An 18067-nucleotide genomic window follows, 5' to 3' on the forward strand; every position below is an offset into this window, starting at 1 on the left:
TCCGTGTGCATATGGACAAGCCTTGCTGCTCTCAGAGCCAGCTTTCCCACCTGGAAAATGAGGGTTTGGCCAGGCATTGAGACTCAGCATCCTACAGGCCCTAGGAGCACGCTGGGCAGCTCCCCAGAACCAAGGCGGGGAGATGAGGTGGTGCTCAGCATCCTGCCAGGCCCTGCCCTCCACTCCATCCACAGACATCCATCTCCCCCGGGGAGGCCCCCCTCAGCCCATCTGTGTGCCTGAGAGGAAAGCCCTGCCGACAGCCTGCAGAGTGGAGGCCTCCCTCAACAAGGAGAAAAACACTCTGGAGAGTCAGGCCTTGGACCACGACTTCAATGTCAGACAGAGAGGTTGCAAAGGTGTTTCTCCCCGGCTGGGGTGGGATCTGTGGGAATGAGCTCTGGCCAGGGCTGGCCTTGCACATCCCGAGGCTGCGCGTGCTGTGCTGGAGGCCAGGCTGTGAGGCATGTGGAGGGCAAGAGGGATGACTAACTTATCTTCCCCGGTTCACTCGGCCGGTGCTCACCACGCTCTCCCCACACACTGTGCCCGGGACAGGAGGAGGGACGCAGCTAGAACTTGCCTCACCCTGCAGGTATCTGACAAGTGACCAGGTAACAGCGGAGGCTAAGGTGAGGAAGGAGGCGCCCTCAGCCCTGACTCTGCACTTGCAGGACAGCGAAGGCCGGTGGGCGCCTCCGTAGTCTCCAGCCCTGGGCCTCTCGCAGGCCACCCCCCTACCCGGTGACCCGCTGGGGCAGTCAGTCCTTCCGGAGCAGTGCAGCTAGGGCAACAGTTCCCAGTTTCTCAAAGGAGGGGAGGGGTTTGGGCCAGGAGAGCCCCTCAGTCTCACGGCCGCTCGCCTCTGCTCTGGCCGCCTCGCCGTGGCCAGCCCTGGCGAGGTCAGCGGAGGTCAGACGAGGTGTCACCACCCGCGCCCCGCCCCTTGTTCCCCCTGCTCCGGAGGAGGCCGGGCCAGGGGGGCTGGGCAGCACCTGCGCCCTCGGGGCCCAGCTAGACAGGGGCCTGGGCCCGCCAACCCGTCCCGGCTTGCAGGGGGGCCCCTGCCCCTGCGCCAGGTGCCCCTGGAGGCCCGGTCACGCCGGGAGGGAGTATATGGGGGAAGAACGGAAGCAGGTGCCGCGGAGCCAGTCTGCTGTGCAGGCGTCTCTGGTCATGGACCGTGAGCATTTCTGCGTCCGTCAGTGCTCCTGTGACCCTGTCTTACCTCCCGCCGCCCCCCGTCTCCCCGCGGGTCCCTCCCGCCTTAGGTGATGTGAGGCCGGGCCGGGGCGGTCGCCGCGCGTCCCCCGCCGCCCCATTGGTCGGCAGCCTCCGGGGGCAGCGCCGTCAGGCCCGCGCCCCGCCCCCCGCCCCGCGCCCCGCCCCCCGCGCCCCGCGCCCCGCCCGGGACCTGAGCGCGCCCGCAGCCTCGGAGCGCAGTCGCCGCTGCAGGCGGGAGCGCAGCAGCCCGGGGAGCGCAGCAGCCCGGGGAGCGCCGCCAGGCTCGCCGCGCGCCGTCCGGTCCGAACGGGGCTCGCCGCCGCGGGACCGCCGCCCGGATCCGCGGGGCTCCGGACGGCCCCCCCGCCCCCCCGCCCCCCGCCCGCCCCGTCCCCGGACCGCGGCCGCACGCGCCGGACCCGCACGTCTGGCCGCGCTGCCCCCGGAGCTCGCCGGGGCTCGCCGCAGCCCGGCTCCGACCCCGCGAGCCGCCGGCCCCGGAGGCCCGGGAGAGCCCGGGCAGGGCCATGGGGGCGCCCGGCGGCGAGTGAGGCGGCCCGGCCCGGCCCGGCCGGGGCCCCGCGGGCCATGTACGGCGACGTGCTCAACGCCACGGCCGGCCCCGAGGCGGCGGGGGGCGGCGCGCGGGCGCTGGCGGCCACGGTGAAGGCGGGGGGCGCGCTGCCGCTGGAGCTGGCCACGGCGCGGGGCGTGCGGGACGGCGCGGCCGCCAAGCCCGACCTGCCCACCTACCTGCTGCTCTTCTTCCTGCTGCTGCTGTCCGTGGCGCTCGTCGTGCTCTTCATCGGCTGCCAGCTGCGCCACTCGGCCTTCGCCGCGCTGCCCCACGACCGATCGCTGCGCGACGCCCGCGCGCCCTGGAGGTCGCGGCCGGGGTAGCGGCCCGGAGCCCGGGGCAGGCGCAGCGCCCCGCGGAGACGCCCGCCGCGCGCCCCGACCCGCGCTCTCCGCCCTGCCGCGGCGCCCCGGAGCCCGCGACCCCGGCGGAGCGCACCGACCGCGGACGCGGGAGCCCTCCCCGCCGCCGCCGCCGTCGCCGCCGCCCCGCTCCGCGCAAGGACGCGCCGGCCCCGCGCTCTGCCCTCCCCGCCGCCGCCGCCCGCTCCCCGCTCCCGCGCCGAGGACAGCCGCGCCCCGCGCCCCGCGCCCGCCGGACCCAGCGAGGACTCAGCCCGACTTGCCAACGAGGCCTCCGGGCGGCTGCGCCCCGCGGGGTGGGGCGGGGGGATGCCGAGTGCGACCGAGGGCCGGTCCCGCGGGGGCCCAAGAGCTCGGGGTCCTCAGCGGGCAGGGGCGGGGGCGCAGCGGGTCGAGGGGCGCAGGGCCGCCCCGGCAGCACCCGGCGGCCCGGGCCCGCGTCCCGCATCCCCAGAGACAGCGTTTCCACAATAAAACCTCGCTGAGTTAGACCCAGCGCCGAGGACGCTCTGGTCATTGGTTGTGGCACTTTGCAAAGGGGGCTGAGGGCGGGGCGAGCAGGTGACACTCAAGTGCAGTCGGCCTCCTACTTCGCCATGACCCGGTCAGTTTTAATGACCCTTCCTCCTCTCCAGCTCTTCCCCAGCCTCGCTCAGTTGTTCTAGGAAGCGTTTTCAGAGCCAGTCTCAAAAGGATCTGCTCCTTCATCAGCTTAAAAAAAAAAAAAAAAAAAACCTGGAAAGGCTCCACGGAGCCCTTCCTACCCGGCAGCTCTTCCAGCTGGCTTTGTCCTTTGCTCTCAGAGACTCTAGGGCCTGAACCAAGAGCCCAGTCTCCACCAGAGCCCTCCGGTGATGGAAGGGCCTGAGGGTCCAGCGACGGGATCAGCTGCTCAGCACTTCCTCCCGAAGTAGGCAGAGGCCAGCTCTGGAGAGCACTGGGGGAAGCAGTGAGTGAATAAAGCCAGCTACAAGGGGGTGATGATAGAGAACCTGAGAGGGAATAAATAGAAAGATTTGTGATAACCTTGACCATTCTCAAAGTTAACCTCATTCTAGGAGTCTACTTTGTGGGGACTTAAAATAGTTTCAGGAGCTCCGTGACTCAGTAGGGCACTAGAGCTTAGAGAATGTTTGACTAAAAAAAGCTTTGCCAGATTATCTCATTCAGTAGTGCAAAACCATTGGTGGGGTCAGTCAGGTTTTGAGAATCCCAAGAATGCTAGGATGTTGCATCAGGCAAAATGCAGACAGGCACACAGTCCTGCAAATCTGTTGTAAGGGATGGCTAAGGACCCAAGCTGAGCTGGAGGGAAAGATGTGCTAGGGCTGGCTGGTATCCGAGGCCAGGGCTCCCCACCACTGTTCGGCCTCTGCCAGTGAGCGCCCAACAGCCCCTCCTGGCTCCTATGCCAGGAAGCAACACAGATGAACGAGAGGTAAGGTCCCACCCTGGGCTTGATCAACCAGGTCTTGGAAAGCTAATGCCAGTAGTGTTAATTCTGTGCTAATGGTGCTAATTCTACGAAGACCTCGCACAACCTTTTAATAGGATCTTTGGAAGTGCAGTCAAATCTTTCCAGCTTATAGTAATGGTAGCCCAGCTAATCTGCAGAAGAGATTAAATGGAATATGTGTAAGGAAATATGAGGACCCCGGCTGGTGTAAAGACACAGCACGCTGCTGATAAGGGAGACCCTGTTTTGGCCTTGATCTGGGGGCTGTGAGGAATAAGAGACTCTAAGGACTCAGAGTACTCCTTCCTTGTCCACATCTCTCAGTGGGTGGACCTGAGGGCAGTACACAAAGTAGAGCACAAGCTCTGGAGTCTGACTGGCCTTAAATCTCAGAGCCACTGCTCACGGGCTTTGGAAGTCTAGGCATGTTATTTATCTATTTCAGCCTGTTTCCTCATCTGGGAAGTGGGTGCTCCGTCACCCATCTCTACGGGGTTGAACGTGGAATGCGGTAATTAATATAACAGGCCAGCTATCTAGCACCCAGTTGTTAGCTCATACCCTCCCTGAGCCTTAGTCTGGGGGAAGCGGTGCTGAAAGGTGAAGCTGACCCTAAAACAGAAATGTGCTGTCACTAGGGCTCACTGGTCTACTGTGTCCACAAACCAAAAGCTGGTCCCTGCAGGGGCATATATGACTGGCTTAGAGGTCACCCGAAGTTCCCGAGCCAGAATCGACTAAAGCCAGAGCGATCTGGGGGGGGCTCTTGGGATCCTTTGATACAATACTGGCCCTAGGCCTCAAGAGGTAGACACTGAAAAGTGCTAAGGTGGAGAAAGCGTGGAGGGCACCTGTGTGTCTGCAGGCTTGAGGTGGCTTTAGCCACCTAAGCCAAAGGCCTGGCCACTTCAAATACACAGATCTTTTTGAAATAAACTCTTAGGCCTATGCAGAGATGGAATCTAGGAACCAGGCCGGGTCCCTGAGCAGAACTAGACTGGGGCTCTCTGCTTTTGGCAGCACTGTAACTCCGAATACTTGCATTCCCTTCTCTATGCTAGTGTTGGACTCGCTGAGGAGTAACGGGCCTTTCTCAGAGGGGACTTAGCCCCAGATTCTCCCTGGGAAAGGATGGGTGGGGCAGAGTTCACGTCTACCATCTACTGATGGGCCGGGTAAGTGGACTACAATGTGGCAATGGACACGTAGATGGATGTCGGGGAGGTAGGTCCACACACATCCTTCTGCCCTTTGCTCTTCCAACAATCCCATGAAACCTTGGAACCACCTCTGGAGAGCTGGACAGGGCAGGCTAAACCTAAGAACAGGACCCATGACACAGGCGTTGGGGCTGCTCTGCCATAACCAGCCACTGGGAGCAGGCAAGAGGGCCGAGTGCATGGTCCTGGCGGGGGCTGTGGGGGCCGTAGGGTGGAAATAAGGGAAGGTGGTTGCAGGTGCCAGCAACCGGGGAGAAGCTGCGGTGTATGGCTAGGGGCCTTAGACCTGCCGCTAGGTGGTCACCTGACCTGGGCCACCCACGCGAGGCCTTGGTCGTGCTCCTGGATTTCTGGGTGCCTCTCTCTGCTCACCTGGAGAATGGAGATCATAACGGCACCTGGCTCGCAGGGTTTTCAGCACTGCGTGAGACACTGCATGGCATGTGCTGAGCTCCTGTTTGACACGCACTGAGTGCTCCGAACGTGAGCTATCCCTGTTCTTCGCCGGATGATCTGGTTCAGAGGTGCTCGCCCGAGCGTCAGTGTAACGCTCTCCCGAGGTGACCCCAGCCCTTAAGCTGCCCCCTTTGCAGCAGGCTGCCCAGAGCCCTGGGGCTTTTCTCTCTGTGCACATTCTCACCGAACTAGCTTATCCACTCTCATGGCTCCGGGGCACTTTTCAAATGACTCACTTTAGACCTCACCCCTTTTGACATCTCCATTTGGACAGCTCATAGGGAACCCCAGACTCTACACGTCTGAGCCTCGTCATCCTCCTGTAAACAGTACATCATCCTCCAGTCTCCTCCATCTCAGGAAATTGCACCGGCATCTGGTGGCCCAAAGTGGAAGCCGCGGAGATCATTCTTGCGCCCACGCTCTCCATCCTCCTACCTGCAATCCATCACCTTTCAGATACGACTCCACTCATCTCCAGCATTGCCACCCGAATTCAAAGCCTCTCTCCAAGGCAACATCTGAGCCCCCTGCCTGCCTCCAGCCCCAGCTTATACTCCAATGGCTTCTCCCTGCCCTTGGAATTTAAAACCAAGCCCTAATCTTGGCCTTCAAGACCTAGCACTATCTGGCGCCCACTAACCCCTCCAGCCTCATCTCCTCACACTTCCTTTGTTTTTGTTTTTGTTTTTTTTTAATATTTTTTTAAATTTATTTATTTTTTTATTTTTTATTTATAATAGTCACATAGAGAGAGAGAGAGAGAGAGAGAGAGAGAGGCAGAGACACAGGCAGAGGGAGAAGCAGGCTTCATGCACCGGAAGCCTGATGTGGGATTCGATCCCGAGTCTCCAGGATCGTGCCCCGGGCCAAAGGCAGGCGTCAAACCGCTGCACCACCCAGGGATCCCCTCACACTTCCTTTGTATGTCCAGCTCCTGTCACTCTGGCCTTTCAAGCCCTGAGGTCTCCCTCTCCTCCCTCGGCTCGCTAGTGCCTTCTCCTCCTTCAGGTGTAACCAACAGCTCTCTTCTCCAAAAGGACTTGCCTGCATCCTCAGAGATTGGTCCCCTTCTATCAGATCCCCGTCAGCAACCTTATCATTAAATAACTGTGCAATTCGGAGGCGAATGCCACTCTACCTACCACCATGCAAGTCGTATGAGGTCAGGGCCAACAGCCGCCCTATTCGCTGCCGCTTTCTCAATGCCTAGCAGAGTATTCAACACAAAATAGACAGTGAGTCTTTGTTGGATGAAATATAGCGGAATGACAGAGCTAGAGGTTTAAGGTGAATTTGCCTGTAGGTTCTTCATCTGGACACTTTCCCTTTGATTCTCTGCCTTAAAGTAAACTGTATCAGATAAAATATTGAGTTGAACTCTCCTTATTGATTGGCCTTTCAAGTGGCCACTTTCCTGGAGGTGGTGATCCACAAAGTTGTTAGCAACCGACATTTCCTGTCTCCATCGATGTAGCGCCTCGGTTATTATTGTGTCTCCTGCGGAGACTAAAGAACATGCAATTTAACTTTGCACACTTAGCTATTTCTGCTTGAATCACTCTTTATCCTGCAGGGGAGCAGAGGTCTTTGTAGTATCATCCATGCTTTGTGGATTGTCTTGACTGAGAATCTGTTAAATCGCTGCTTCACACATTGACTTCCCCACTTCTTCCTGAACTTTGATCCAAGATTTCCTTCTCAATGAGCCCTCCTCCCCTGGATCCTTGATCCAAAACTTCAACTATCTTCCTCCCCCAATCCTGGATGTTCTGAAGCTCCCTCTCCTACATTTTCTCCTTAGAACTTCCCACTACCCTATATATTTTATTGTTCTTGTTTAGCGTCTCCATCAACCAGAATGAAGATCCTTGAAGGAAGGAACTTTTTGTTCAGTCTATCCTATGCCTGAGATCTAGTATTAGTTGAATGAATGAGCAAACCACATGGGCACTGCTCCATACCAGAAAAACAATATTCAAAAATATAGGAGCAGAGTCTATTCCTTAAAGTCTTCTTCATTCTCCATTTCTGCTTCTCCTCCGTCTTCCAAACCGATCAGATAACCCTAACTAGACAGGGTCCAGAAACACTACACTGTTACAGCTTTGCTGTCCACAAGGGCAGCTGATGCCCCTACTACAGCTTTACTACACCGCCTCGCACAAAGCTCGACCTGTAATAAGCACCCAGGGAAGAGCGATGTGAGAGGAAGTGAAGGAGCAAGCAGTATTTAGCCTGAACTGTCTCAACAAACACCACTTGCCACTTCCAAGTTCCTTTATTCACATGACCTTCCAGGAGTAGCACAGCTTTTCATCCTCATTCCTGGGCTTCCATGTCCATTTCAAAGTGGCTGCCCAGGTTCCTGTCGCCGCCGTATCTGCATTGTAGCATTGGGAAGGCGAAAGCAGCCGGGAGGACATTCCTCTTTGGAGCATTACACCAAATGGCACATATTTCTGCTCCTCTCCTTCGCCACATGACCATTATCTAGCTGAAACGGAGTCTGGGAAGCGTGGTATGCGGCTGGACATAAGTGTCCTATAATTATGGAAGGGAAGAATGGGTCTTGGTCAACTTCCAGCAGTTTGTCAATTCATCATCTTCACCTTCACTGCTATCGCTAAGGAGGCTGAAGCCAATTCCGTAAAACTTAAAGAATTGTAGTTGAAGAGAAAGCAATCAGAGGATGTCTACTATGAATCTTAAATGTTGGGATAGCAATTCAAACTCCTCTGTGCTTTCTTTACCCCCTATAATCCCACACACTCTTCAGCAAAATTAATCTTGTACTGGGAAGGACAAACATGGTCGCTATGCTCTCTCTCTCTCCAAGGTGTTACTTGGGGTGCCCTACCTGAATGTAATCAAAGGCTTGTCCCTCATGCACAACTGGGGATATTAGGATATCTAAAACCACGGTGCTAAAATGAAACTACAGGGTTCTTCATACTGCAAGCTATAAAATAAAAAGTACTTTTTGGTTTATTTTCTCAGGTTAAATAAATCAAACTGTGCCCTTTGACTTTCTCCAGGAAAATATTAAACATCAACAGGGTAAAGCTCCAAATTGACCGTTAATTTTGTAGGTTCTCTAGCCAACAATTCCAGGAGCCTGATAACTTTGGGGGCAAAGATCTAAAAGTTCAAGGAGAAAGAATAGATACTGCTCTTCTAATTCTTAGTTGAATCTCTTCTTCTCTGATGAGGCATGCAATAAAGAGATCTAATATTTAGAGTGCTGAACTATGAAGCATTCAGCTAAGAACCATCATGTTACATAATTCAAAAGATGAATTCTAGTATAAAAAAATTAGGGCAGCCCCGGTGGCGCAGCGGTTTGGCACCGCCTGTGGCCTGGGGTGTGATCCTGGAGACCTGGGATCGAGTCCCACGTCGGGCTCCCTGCGTCTGCCTCTCTGTGTCTGCCTCCCACGTCTGCCTCTCTGTGTCTATGAATAAAGTCTTTGAAAAAAAAAAAATTACCTCTGACTTCTGTCTTTCCGTTCATTCCACAAGTATTGGAGTGCTTATAATTTACCAAGAACTGCTCCAGCAGTGGGAATACGCTGGCCTCAGAGACTTTACATCCCCATGACGTGAGACAGTCAGTAAAGAAATAACACCTATAGGGGATCCCTGGGTGGTTCAGCGGTTTGGCACCTGCCTTCCGCCCAGGGCATGATCCTGGAGTCCCGGGATCCAGTCCCGCATTGGGATCCCAACATGGAGCCTGCTTCTCCCTCTGCCTCTGTCTCTCATGAATAAATAATCGTAAAAAAAAAAAAAAAAAAAAAAAAAAAAAAGACCTATAGTATGTGAAATGGGGATACTTTCTCAATTCCCAAGGTCTTATTTTGTTGTTCCTGAAAGCCTTCTCAGATTAATCCCAATTGGCTTTGTCACTTCAGCAATCTTTTTTCTTTTTTTTTTTTTTTTTTTTATAGATTTTATTCATCTATTCATGGGAGAGAGAGAGAGAGAGGCAGAGACACAGGCAGAGGGAGAAGCAGGCTCCATGCAGGGAGCCCAACGCGGGACTCGATCCTGGGACTCCAGGATCACGCCCCGGGCCGAAGGCAGATGCCAAATCGCTGAGCCACCCAGGGATCCCCCACTTCAGCAATCTTATTAAAATATCTGGAAAGCTAGGCTTGATGCTGTACACTTCAGGAAGTCTGACATTCAACAAGAAAGGATATTGAAGAGAGGACAATGTTCTCTTGGGTATAGAAATCCAAGAAATACTTTGGAATCTTATTTCTCTGAGTACTTTCAAAAAAGGAGCTATAGTATAGTTCCACTCCTACTAATCAGCTACATTTTTGTCAGAGAAAGGAAAGGACCAATGTAGAGCAACTGCCTCAACAGGTTAGAAGGGTACACACACTACACACGTGACTGTTTAGTGGTTAGCTAGTGGTTGGGGGTTTTTAGTTTATCCTTTTCTGAACTGTTAAAATTTTCAGCATTTAGCTCAGATAAAAGTATATAAAATGAAAGAACAGGTGAGGCTTTTATTGGATAGGAAAGGGGTAACAGATTAAAACCAAAGTATAAAAGGATGCTTTCAAAATCCATCCCTGAACATCAAAACACTGCCCCCAGGAACTGCCTCTCACAGAAAATTTACAAATATCCACTTGATACGATATGGATAGTAAGAGTCTAAATGCCTCTTTCCCCATCCATTCCACATACTTTAAGACAGGGAATGCTGGAGCACCTGGGTGGCTCAGCAGATGAGCATCTGCCTCCGGCTCAGGTCATGATCCTGGGGTTCCAGATCATGTCCCACATCCAGCTCATGGGGAGCCTGCTTCTCCTTCCACCTATGTCTCTGCCTCTTTCTGGGTGAATCCCATGAATAAATAAAATCTTTTAAAAAAAGGGGGGGGGGGAAGGTTAAGGAGACCAACAACTTTTCCCTAGAGTCTCAGCCTCCTTTCTTTAAACTACAACCACAAAGTGATTTAGATCAAGAGAACAATCTTTTTTAAAATCGTCTTTATTAACAATAGGCTTACAAAGTCAACAAAAAAGTGATATTTAACATGTTAAATGAACTTTAAAAAAAAAATGCTTCCTTCTTTAAACCGTTATTTACTACAGAGCTCCAAAGAAGTACTTTCTTAAAAGCTTGCCCTAGCCTGCTGACAGCCTTCTTATAAATATGTATAAAATCTGAGCTGCATCAAAACTGCTGTAATGTGGAAGAGCATTAGCTACTGAATCTGTCGTCTGAAGGAAAACTGAAGCAGATGTCACGGCTGATCCCTTCATCACCTAAACTGTTTGGACTACAGCAATCTGAAAACTAGTCACCTTAAATCGGAGAGAAGCCAACACCTCTGTTTACTGAAATCTAGTGCCAGAACAAATGTTTTTAAAATATACTTTTAAAACAGCCATCGAAGTAACTACTAAATACCTTACACTTAAAATAAAAAGGTGTAAGAAGGAACTGATTTGCAGGGATGGATTCTTTTGATGAAGCCTTGTCTCCAAAACGAATAAGAGCTTTTATATTTGTTCTTTTGGGTTAAAATATTTAGTTTGGGTTTTTTTCCTTTTCAGGTGGGGAGCACAAAGATTTACACCATCCCTTCCTAATGAGAATAAGTTTGCATTTCTCCTGTATACAACACAGCGGTGGTAAAAGTATGTACTTGTGGGGCTGATAAAACCCATCTGTGATTAAAAAAAATTTTTTTTTTGAAGGAGAAAATGAAGAAAGTTAAGAGTGGATCTCCTGAAGTCAAGCAGTATCAGTAATTATTCCTCTCAATCAAAGAAGCAGAAGAAATGCCAATAGACAATAAAAACAAGTTATATGCCAGGCACTGTTCTAGGTAGTTTTTTTGTAGGACTTTTATTTAATCTTTCCCAAAATACTATGAAGCAGACTTCCACTCCAACTGGGGTACAGCGGGGTTAAGCAACTTGCTCAAGGGCACAGAGCTAGAAGAGCGACGAGGCGCAGGACTCCCGTGCAGGCAGGCCGAATCCAGACGCATTTCTGCTAGGAACTACTCTATCTCCTAATCGTCTGGTTAACACCTCTCATCTACAGATGGGTAAGAGAGAAGGGACATCAGTGTTTAAAACAGCCCAGACTAGATCTAAATACTTTTTCAAAACACAACTAAACTCAACAAACAAACAAAAACACATCAACTCTCTTACAAACAAAATGGAAAAACACTGATCATTCTGAGCAAATCTCCTGTTGAGTGGAAAGGCATGGAATACCTATTTGCTACTGCTCGTGCACACGCAGATAACAGCCGGTCACAGCAACTGGTCATCTCATCATTTTAGAACTCCACTCAGTGAAACATGTTAAGTCAAAAGAGAATACCAAAAAACAAAACAAAACAAAAACAAAAACCCACACACATTAAGGTTTTGAGATTTATTAAAATAAAGTATTAGCAAACAATATGCAAAAACAAAGTTCTTAAGAGTTATGGCTTTGAAAAGCACAATATAGTAAAACCTAATACATTTTTATAAGTATCAAAAAGGCAACAGAATTGAAGCATGTTGCTAGAATTTCACTTTCTACAACATACACAGAAGCAGAACAAGTACAAAATAAGCAGATCTATAGCGCAGCCATTGGTTTGGTCTTTATCATCTGCATGTGAAATATCTTTTTAAGAGAAGATGGGTAGATACATACAAACATCCAGTTTTCATGATTACAATCCTATCCAATTTTAAAATAAGTGATATTCAAAATGCAATTTTAACCCACCCAATTAAGAAGAAAATCACTTGCCCAACTATTATCTTTAAGAGTCCCTATATATAAAATACTTCATGAATCAAATCAAAGCAATGTCATCTCCAATGACATTAGAAGTGAAAATCTGATTCTAAAAAATTTCTTTTATAAGGAACTTAGGATTGTTTGGCTTCACTGTACTTTTATTATGATTAATACCAGCTAGTATCAAGAAGGCGCTACTTATTAGTGAGGGAAAAGAAAATATCTGTACACAAAATTCTGAACTTTTTAGGAATAGTATCGTCAAATGAATACTTAAGGGACAATGGTTTATGGTAACTGCAAGAATTTTAAGAATTGAATTATTTGGACAAGAACCACACAGAACTTTTTCACTCTGCCATGAATAACAGAAGAATTCTGCTCTAAGATGCTATCTTTTCACCAAAACATCCCATCGCTTGTTTTACAGCAACTGCTACCAGTGAATATTTTATCATAAGCTCTTAAAAAAAAATTTTTTTTTTTTGCTATGTAAAATCTCTCTGTTTTTTGTAAACCATCCAATTTCAGGTTAACACTTCAGTTATAAAGCAGTTGGCTTTTAGAAGATAAGTTTCTACTATGAATAATCCAATATAACAAAAGCTTGGTAAATGCTGTTACCTCTTTTCATTAGGAAATGCTAAACCGTAGTCCAGTGAATTCCAAAGAACTATCCACCAGGCACAACTGTTTATGCAGAAGAAATGCCTTGAATTGTCAGTTTCCATACATGCATCTTCTGTGAGAAGAAAAGCTCCCCAAATCCCACCTGTATCATAGAGGAAAATCGCTGCTGCTCTGGAGGAAACAGGCTCCAAACCTGAGATCTGCCCCCTAAAGCTGCCCTAGTTAGTATCTCAAGAGACCCTCCATAAACCAATGTTTAGGAAGACTCCCTGCCATTCAAATCACCAAACGTGCCTGAAACCACCATGATATCAACTACGTTAAAAGATCCTTGCTTATCTAGCTCCTGGGAATAATGAGGACACATTTTGTATTCCCATCTGAGTGAGTGAAGATTTAACTAAGAAGACAAAGACGGACTCTGATCCCTTTAAAAAGTTAACAGATCCAAAACTGAAGCCATCACTGGAAGTTGAATTCAAAATTATCAAAAGAATCTTTTTTTTCAGTAAGCATAGAGGATATTCATATATTTTAAGTGGGAAAGTGATAATAATCCAAAGTAATACTGAGCAAACAGCTATGAAGAGTATAAAGAAATAGATCGAAGCTGATGTATTAGATGCTCTTCTGTAACTGTAAGAAAGACAGTGCTTAAGGAGGTACTATCAGACTTTCTGGAGGTTCTGTGCTACTGGTAGGGTTTCATTTTTCATATAAGCCTCACTGTTTCCCACGGTTACCCTCAAGGGTTTTGCGATGTGAGCCCCAGGTCTCATCTTGACAAGAGATTTCAGATCTGAACACTTATTATTTTACATCTTAAAAGCATATCTTACTCTCCAGTGTCACGGAAAGTATAAAGTAGCTACATCCTCTTTCAGTGCTATGAGGTATGTAGCTCACTGAACTACCCAGTAATCTTACTGTGGATTTCAACTCAGAAACCCAGCCAATTCTATGACCACAGTTTCCTTATATAACAATAAAATGTGAAAAATGACTTATATTCTGATGTATATAACTTGACATTTTGATTGATGTTTTCTTTAATCTCTAAAAAAAAAATGTTAGCTTCAGTAGATCAATAACATGCCTGCTAGTTTACATTCTGTAACTCAAGCCAAGCAATACCAAAAAGACCATAATACTTTATGAGACAGAGATGCTGATCAAATGCAATGCTTATTTTTTTTTCTGATCATCTTTCTGTTGTGTTTACTCAGATTAAAGTTGACTCAATTTCTCTTTTTGCATTTACCAAATCGGTTGTCATTTTATTATTCCCAGACACTAGTCTTTTCAGCTCACATATATTAGTATGTTGTACAAGTTATAAAAGGTGATTGTTCCAGTGGTGTTGGTATTTTCCATCAACTTTGACTATAAAATAGATTGTAGAGATTAAATAAAAATTTAAAACTGTCATTTTCTGAAAAGGTTTCCTTCAGAAGTGTCTTCTTTTCATTGGTCATAATTTTATTTAATTTTTTAAATCTCACTGGTGATTTTTATCTCCCATCCATGGATTTGGGGCACCCTCAGGAATTACAGAAGCAGCCACATTGAATACAATTTTCATTTAAAATCCAGGGGTGTGGAGTTAGTAACTTTTAGGAAGTACAACAGGCTTCTACTTTTCCATGAAAGTCTTGACAGGAGCTTCGTACTGTCCTCCATGAGATAAAATTTCTTAAGGAAAACACAGAAAAGGCCAAACACATAAAACCCTGCCAGTTCTAAAGGTTGTAATGTAACTAAAAACAATTTTTAATTACCTCAATTGAAAACAACAATTCAATAGTTCCACCAGTTCAAATCCACTGATTTTGAATACATGTATGTCATTCAACATGGATGCTTTTTTTCCTACAAATTTGTTCCAAAGATTATGCCATAAGCCTGATAAATAAAAGAATAATGTAAATAGCGAGGTTCTAACACCAAGCAAATAATTCTCTTTTCATGTGGCTGACACAACTCTGGAAGATTAAGAATGCATGTCATGTAAAACTTCTGTCTGAAGCTCAGGTGATGGTCAGAAAGTATCTTTTTACCCAGAAAGGACCGTGAGCTGAAACACATATGGCACTTCACCTGAAAGAACTAAACCCCCCCAGTGGCTGCATTTCGTAAAAGTAATAAATAATGTCACGGAAAACAAAATGAAGTGCATTCTCCTTTCCTTAAAAAAAAAAAAAAAAAAAAGGCATTTAAAAAAATTTTAAAAGCAGAAAGTCAACCCAAACTAACATTTTAAATAGAAGACTGGCTCCATATACTTTCGAAAGGCACCGGAAAATAGCTTTCCCTGGTAGGTAAATTAGGTCTTTTTTTTTTTTTTCCGAAACCATGTCTTTGTTCTCATGCCATAACAAATTTGACTGCTCTCAGGAAAAAGAGGTTAAAAGCCCTTGACCCAAAGCCCTCAAGCATGATTGACTAAATGGCTATTTTAGAGTTTTCACATCTTTCCTCTCTGAGGACTGTGTTCTGAGAGACTAGTGTCCACAGAGTTCCCCCAAAATGGAAAACCAGCAGCATGTATGGTAACTGAGAGAATAGTCTGCATTCTTTGATATATGACTATATTAAAGTCAACTATTCTCAACAAACACTGCTTCTTCAAGGACGTACCAGACCATCAGCCTCAACTTGGGGCTAGACTGAAGAGGCTTTGGGCTACAGTCCCTGGGTCCCTTCCTTGCTCAGGGCAACTGATGGCAGTAAAAGCAATGGGATTAAGCACGGGACTCTCCAACAGGAGTAACACCCATAAGGCAGCAGAGAATTAAAAAGGCACCTTCAGGTGGAGCTACAGAGTAACAGTCTTATCATCTAGGTTGAAAATACAACAAAAGCTAGAGAAAGTGTAACTTCTACAACTGTCATCTATAAACCGCAGTGTCTGTTAATACAAAAGGGGTACCAAGGAAGTAAGGATGAGCATCCAAGTCTAAGTCACTTGAGTGTGTTTCACAAAAGGTTACACTAAAAACTGTCACCCATCAAAGTGCAAAATAAAAGATTAATGCATGTCAAAATTAGAGTTCTTGCAACAGTGGCCAAAAGCAGCAAAGCTGAACAAGGCCGGGCGTGCACTGTCACTAGCTATAAAAGTAGTACTTAGGACAGATTCTGAGTAAATGACATATAATGGAGATCTGTTGTTTACAATAATTCTTTTTTTAAAAAAAGGAAATGTTTTACAAAAGATATACCGAGTGAAGTCACAGGAGACTGACTGACAAACATTTAGCTGTATTAAATGCAAATTTTATGACATTGCCTAGAAAACTATGACTTTACTTTTACTGAACACTACTTGTTAGAGCAGTGCATAGTGTTCCTTCAAATAAAAGTTTTGTTTTGTTTTTTATAGTTTCTTTTCAGCCCCTACCATATGCTTTTATGAAACAATGAATTACACTTTCTTAACATTGGTAGGACAAAGAAACTGGTAAAAGTACAGCTTCTGCAGGATGAAGAGTAGAAGGGAAGACTTTTTACTGTATACCTTCTTAAACTATTATAATTTTTCATCATGTGATGTATTACTTTTTCAAAAAACTTGAACAAATAACAAGTTGGTTGGGACAAGGCAGCAAAATTGTGTCCCAGTTTAAGATCAATGTCAAACTTGTGAACTGGGGTACAATACTTACTTTGCATTTCTCACAACACTTTTGATAGTTAATCACATGAACACAAATAACAAACAAATGTAGATTCATCACAAAATACAAATGTATTGGTCACAATTATGTAGAAAAAAAATAAGCCTGTAATATCTGTTTTCCACGTAAGCTCACAGTATCTGTACTGAAGGTTTCCCTAAAATTAAAACAAGTCCGCTAATAATATAATTGAAAAGACTACTTCTGCACTATGAGACGGAAGATATGGGGTTCAGAGGGGAGCCCATCTGAGTAAGGACTTTATCCAGCCACTGAAGAGGCCCATGAAGATGAATCTCAATCCAACAGGGGGTGCTGGTAACATCCTGCCGGTGATACTCGGCTCCCCAGCCCTACGAAAATGAAAAGATATCATAGCAAATCCCTCTTGAAACTGTCAACAAGCCTAAACCAATTTTAACTTACTAACAAATAGATACTTTAACAGTGGAGACCACAAAACCAATCTTAGAATTCACCATGGAATTAAAAGCAACATAGAGTTGCAGTATTCAAAGAGATAGGATTCCCTTAACAGAAACCCTTGGAGCAAGAAATGTTTCAGAATTCTTTTACTTTTTGAAGTTTAGAAAGTTAATACAGTACAAACAGCTCATAATTAAAACACTATTATTTCTGCAGTGAGATACATCCTCACTAAATGGAATAAGTAAAACACATCAACAGCCTCATGTAAGTTTACATCAGATTTTGTTATGAAAAAGTTTTGGGTTTTCAGGTTTGGCATTTTTTTTTTTTTTAACTATCAGATAAGACACTGTAGATCTGATCAATGTATACAAGTGTAACTAAAGTAGCTGGGATTTAAGCTGGAACACTTTAGCCTTAAACTCTAAAGATTAAAACAGAATTTTTTTCACTTTTATTTTCCTAGATTCACCAAGGTCTCTGCTTTACAGCTTAGAGTACTGCTGGTCTAGGAAAATTAGGCTTGGGAGGGAGGAGATGGGGAAGTAGAAATTAAATACATCAGTTTTGTTTCAGGGGCACCTGGGTGGCACTGTTGGTTAAGAGTCCTGGGAGTGAGCCCTGCGTCCCTGCCTTGCATCCCAGCATAGTCAGGCTCCCTGCTCAGCAGGGAGTCTGCTTCTCCCTCTCCCTCTGCTCCTCCCCTCCCACACCCATGTATGCATGCACTCTCTCTGTCAAATAAATAAATAAAATCTCTTTAAAAAAAAAAGTTATGTTTCTATGAAGGAGGAATGCCTTTGGGGCTAATAAACTGATGCACAGAACAGACTTACAGCAAAGCAGCAAGGCAACATTGAACTGTGGGTCTGAATACCAAAAAAAAAAAATCCCGCTTGGCGCATTTCACAGTTGGTCTTCTTTGGCTAAATCCTTAAGGACCAATTGGATAGAGTACAGGATGCTTTTATGCATCACTAAAATTCTTTCCTAATTTTACTCATAAGCCATCACCCTTGGAAGGCCAGTAAAATAAGCCCAAGAGCAAATGATAAATTTGAAAAGTTCTTTCAACTTTGCAAATCCTTAATAATAGAGGTTAAGTGCAAGGAAGATAATTTTAGTCTTCTAAAGAATTTTTTAAGTCACTCCAGTGGGATCTAATAATAATTGAAACTGCTGAGGCTAAGGAACTTCAAAAGCAATTTTAGTATTAAATGCTTTCTAGCAATTCAGTCTTTAACTGAAGCTCTTTATA

General features: G+C 46.8%; 2 protein-coding genes across 4 annotated transcripts in view; one reads left to right on the forward strand and one right to left on the reverse strand.

Moving 5' to 3' along the window:
- Positions 1-1438: 1438 nt before the first annotated feature.
- Positions 1439-2658, forward strand: SMIM32 (small integral membrane protein 32). The gene has a single exon (XM_072728544.1). The coding sequence runs from the start codon at positions 1813-1815 to the stop codon at positions 2122-2124; it is 312 nt and encodes a 103-aa protein (XP_072584645.1). The 5' UTR covers positions 1439-1812; the 3' UTR covers positions 2125-2658.
- Positions 2659-11698: 9040 nt separating this feature from the next.
- SMAD5 (SMAD family member 5) overlaps positions 11699-18067 on the reverse strand; it is a 54875-nt gene continuing 48506 nt past the window's right edge. For all 3 annotated transcript variants that reach the window (XM_072728546.1, XM_072728547.1, XM_072728545.1), the window contains one exon: positions 11699-16733. In XM_072728546.1, the coding sequence (XP_072584647.1) occupies positions 16590-16733 (144 nt within the window). In that variant the 3' untranslated portion in view covers positions 11699-16589. The remainder of the gene's footprint in view (positions 16734-18067) is intronic.

The sequence above is a fragment of the Vulpes vulpes genome, chromosome 12 (assembly GCF_048418805.1).
Source record: "Vulpes vulpes isolate BD-2025 chromosome 12, VulVul3, whole genome shotgun sequence".
In the NCBI taxonomy this organism is placed as follows: Eukaryota; Metazoa; Chordata; class Mammalia; order Carnivora; family Canidae; genus Vulpes; species Vulpes vulpes.

Coding starts and splice junctions, on each gene's coding strand:
- SMIM32 (XM_072728544.1), top strand. CDS start 1,813: ATGTACGGCGACGTGCTCAACGCCACGGCCGGCCCCGAGGCGGCGGGG.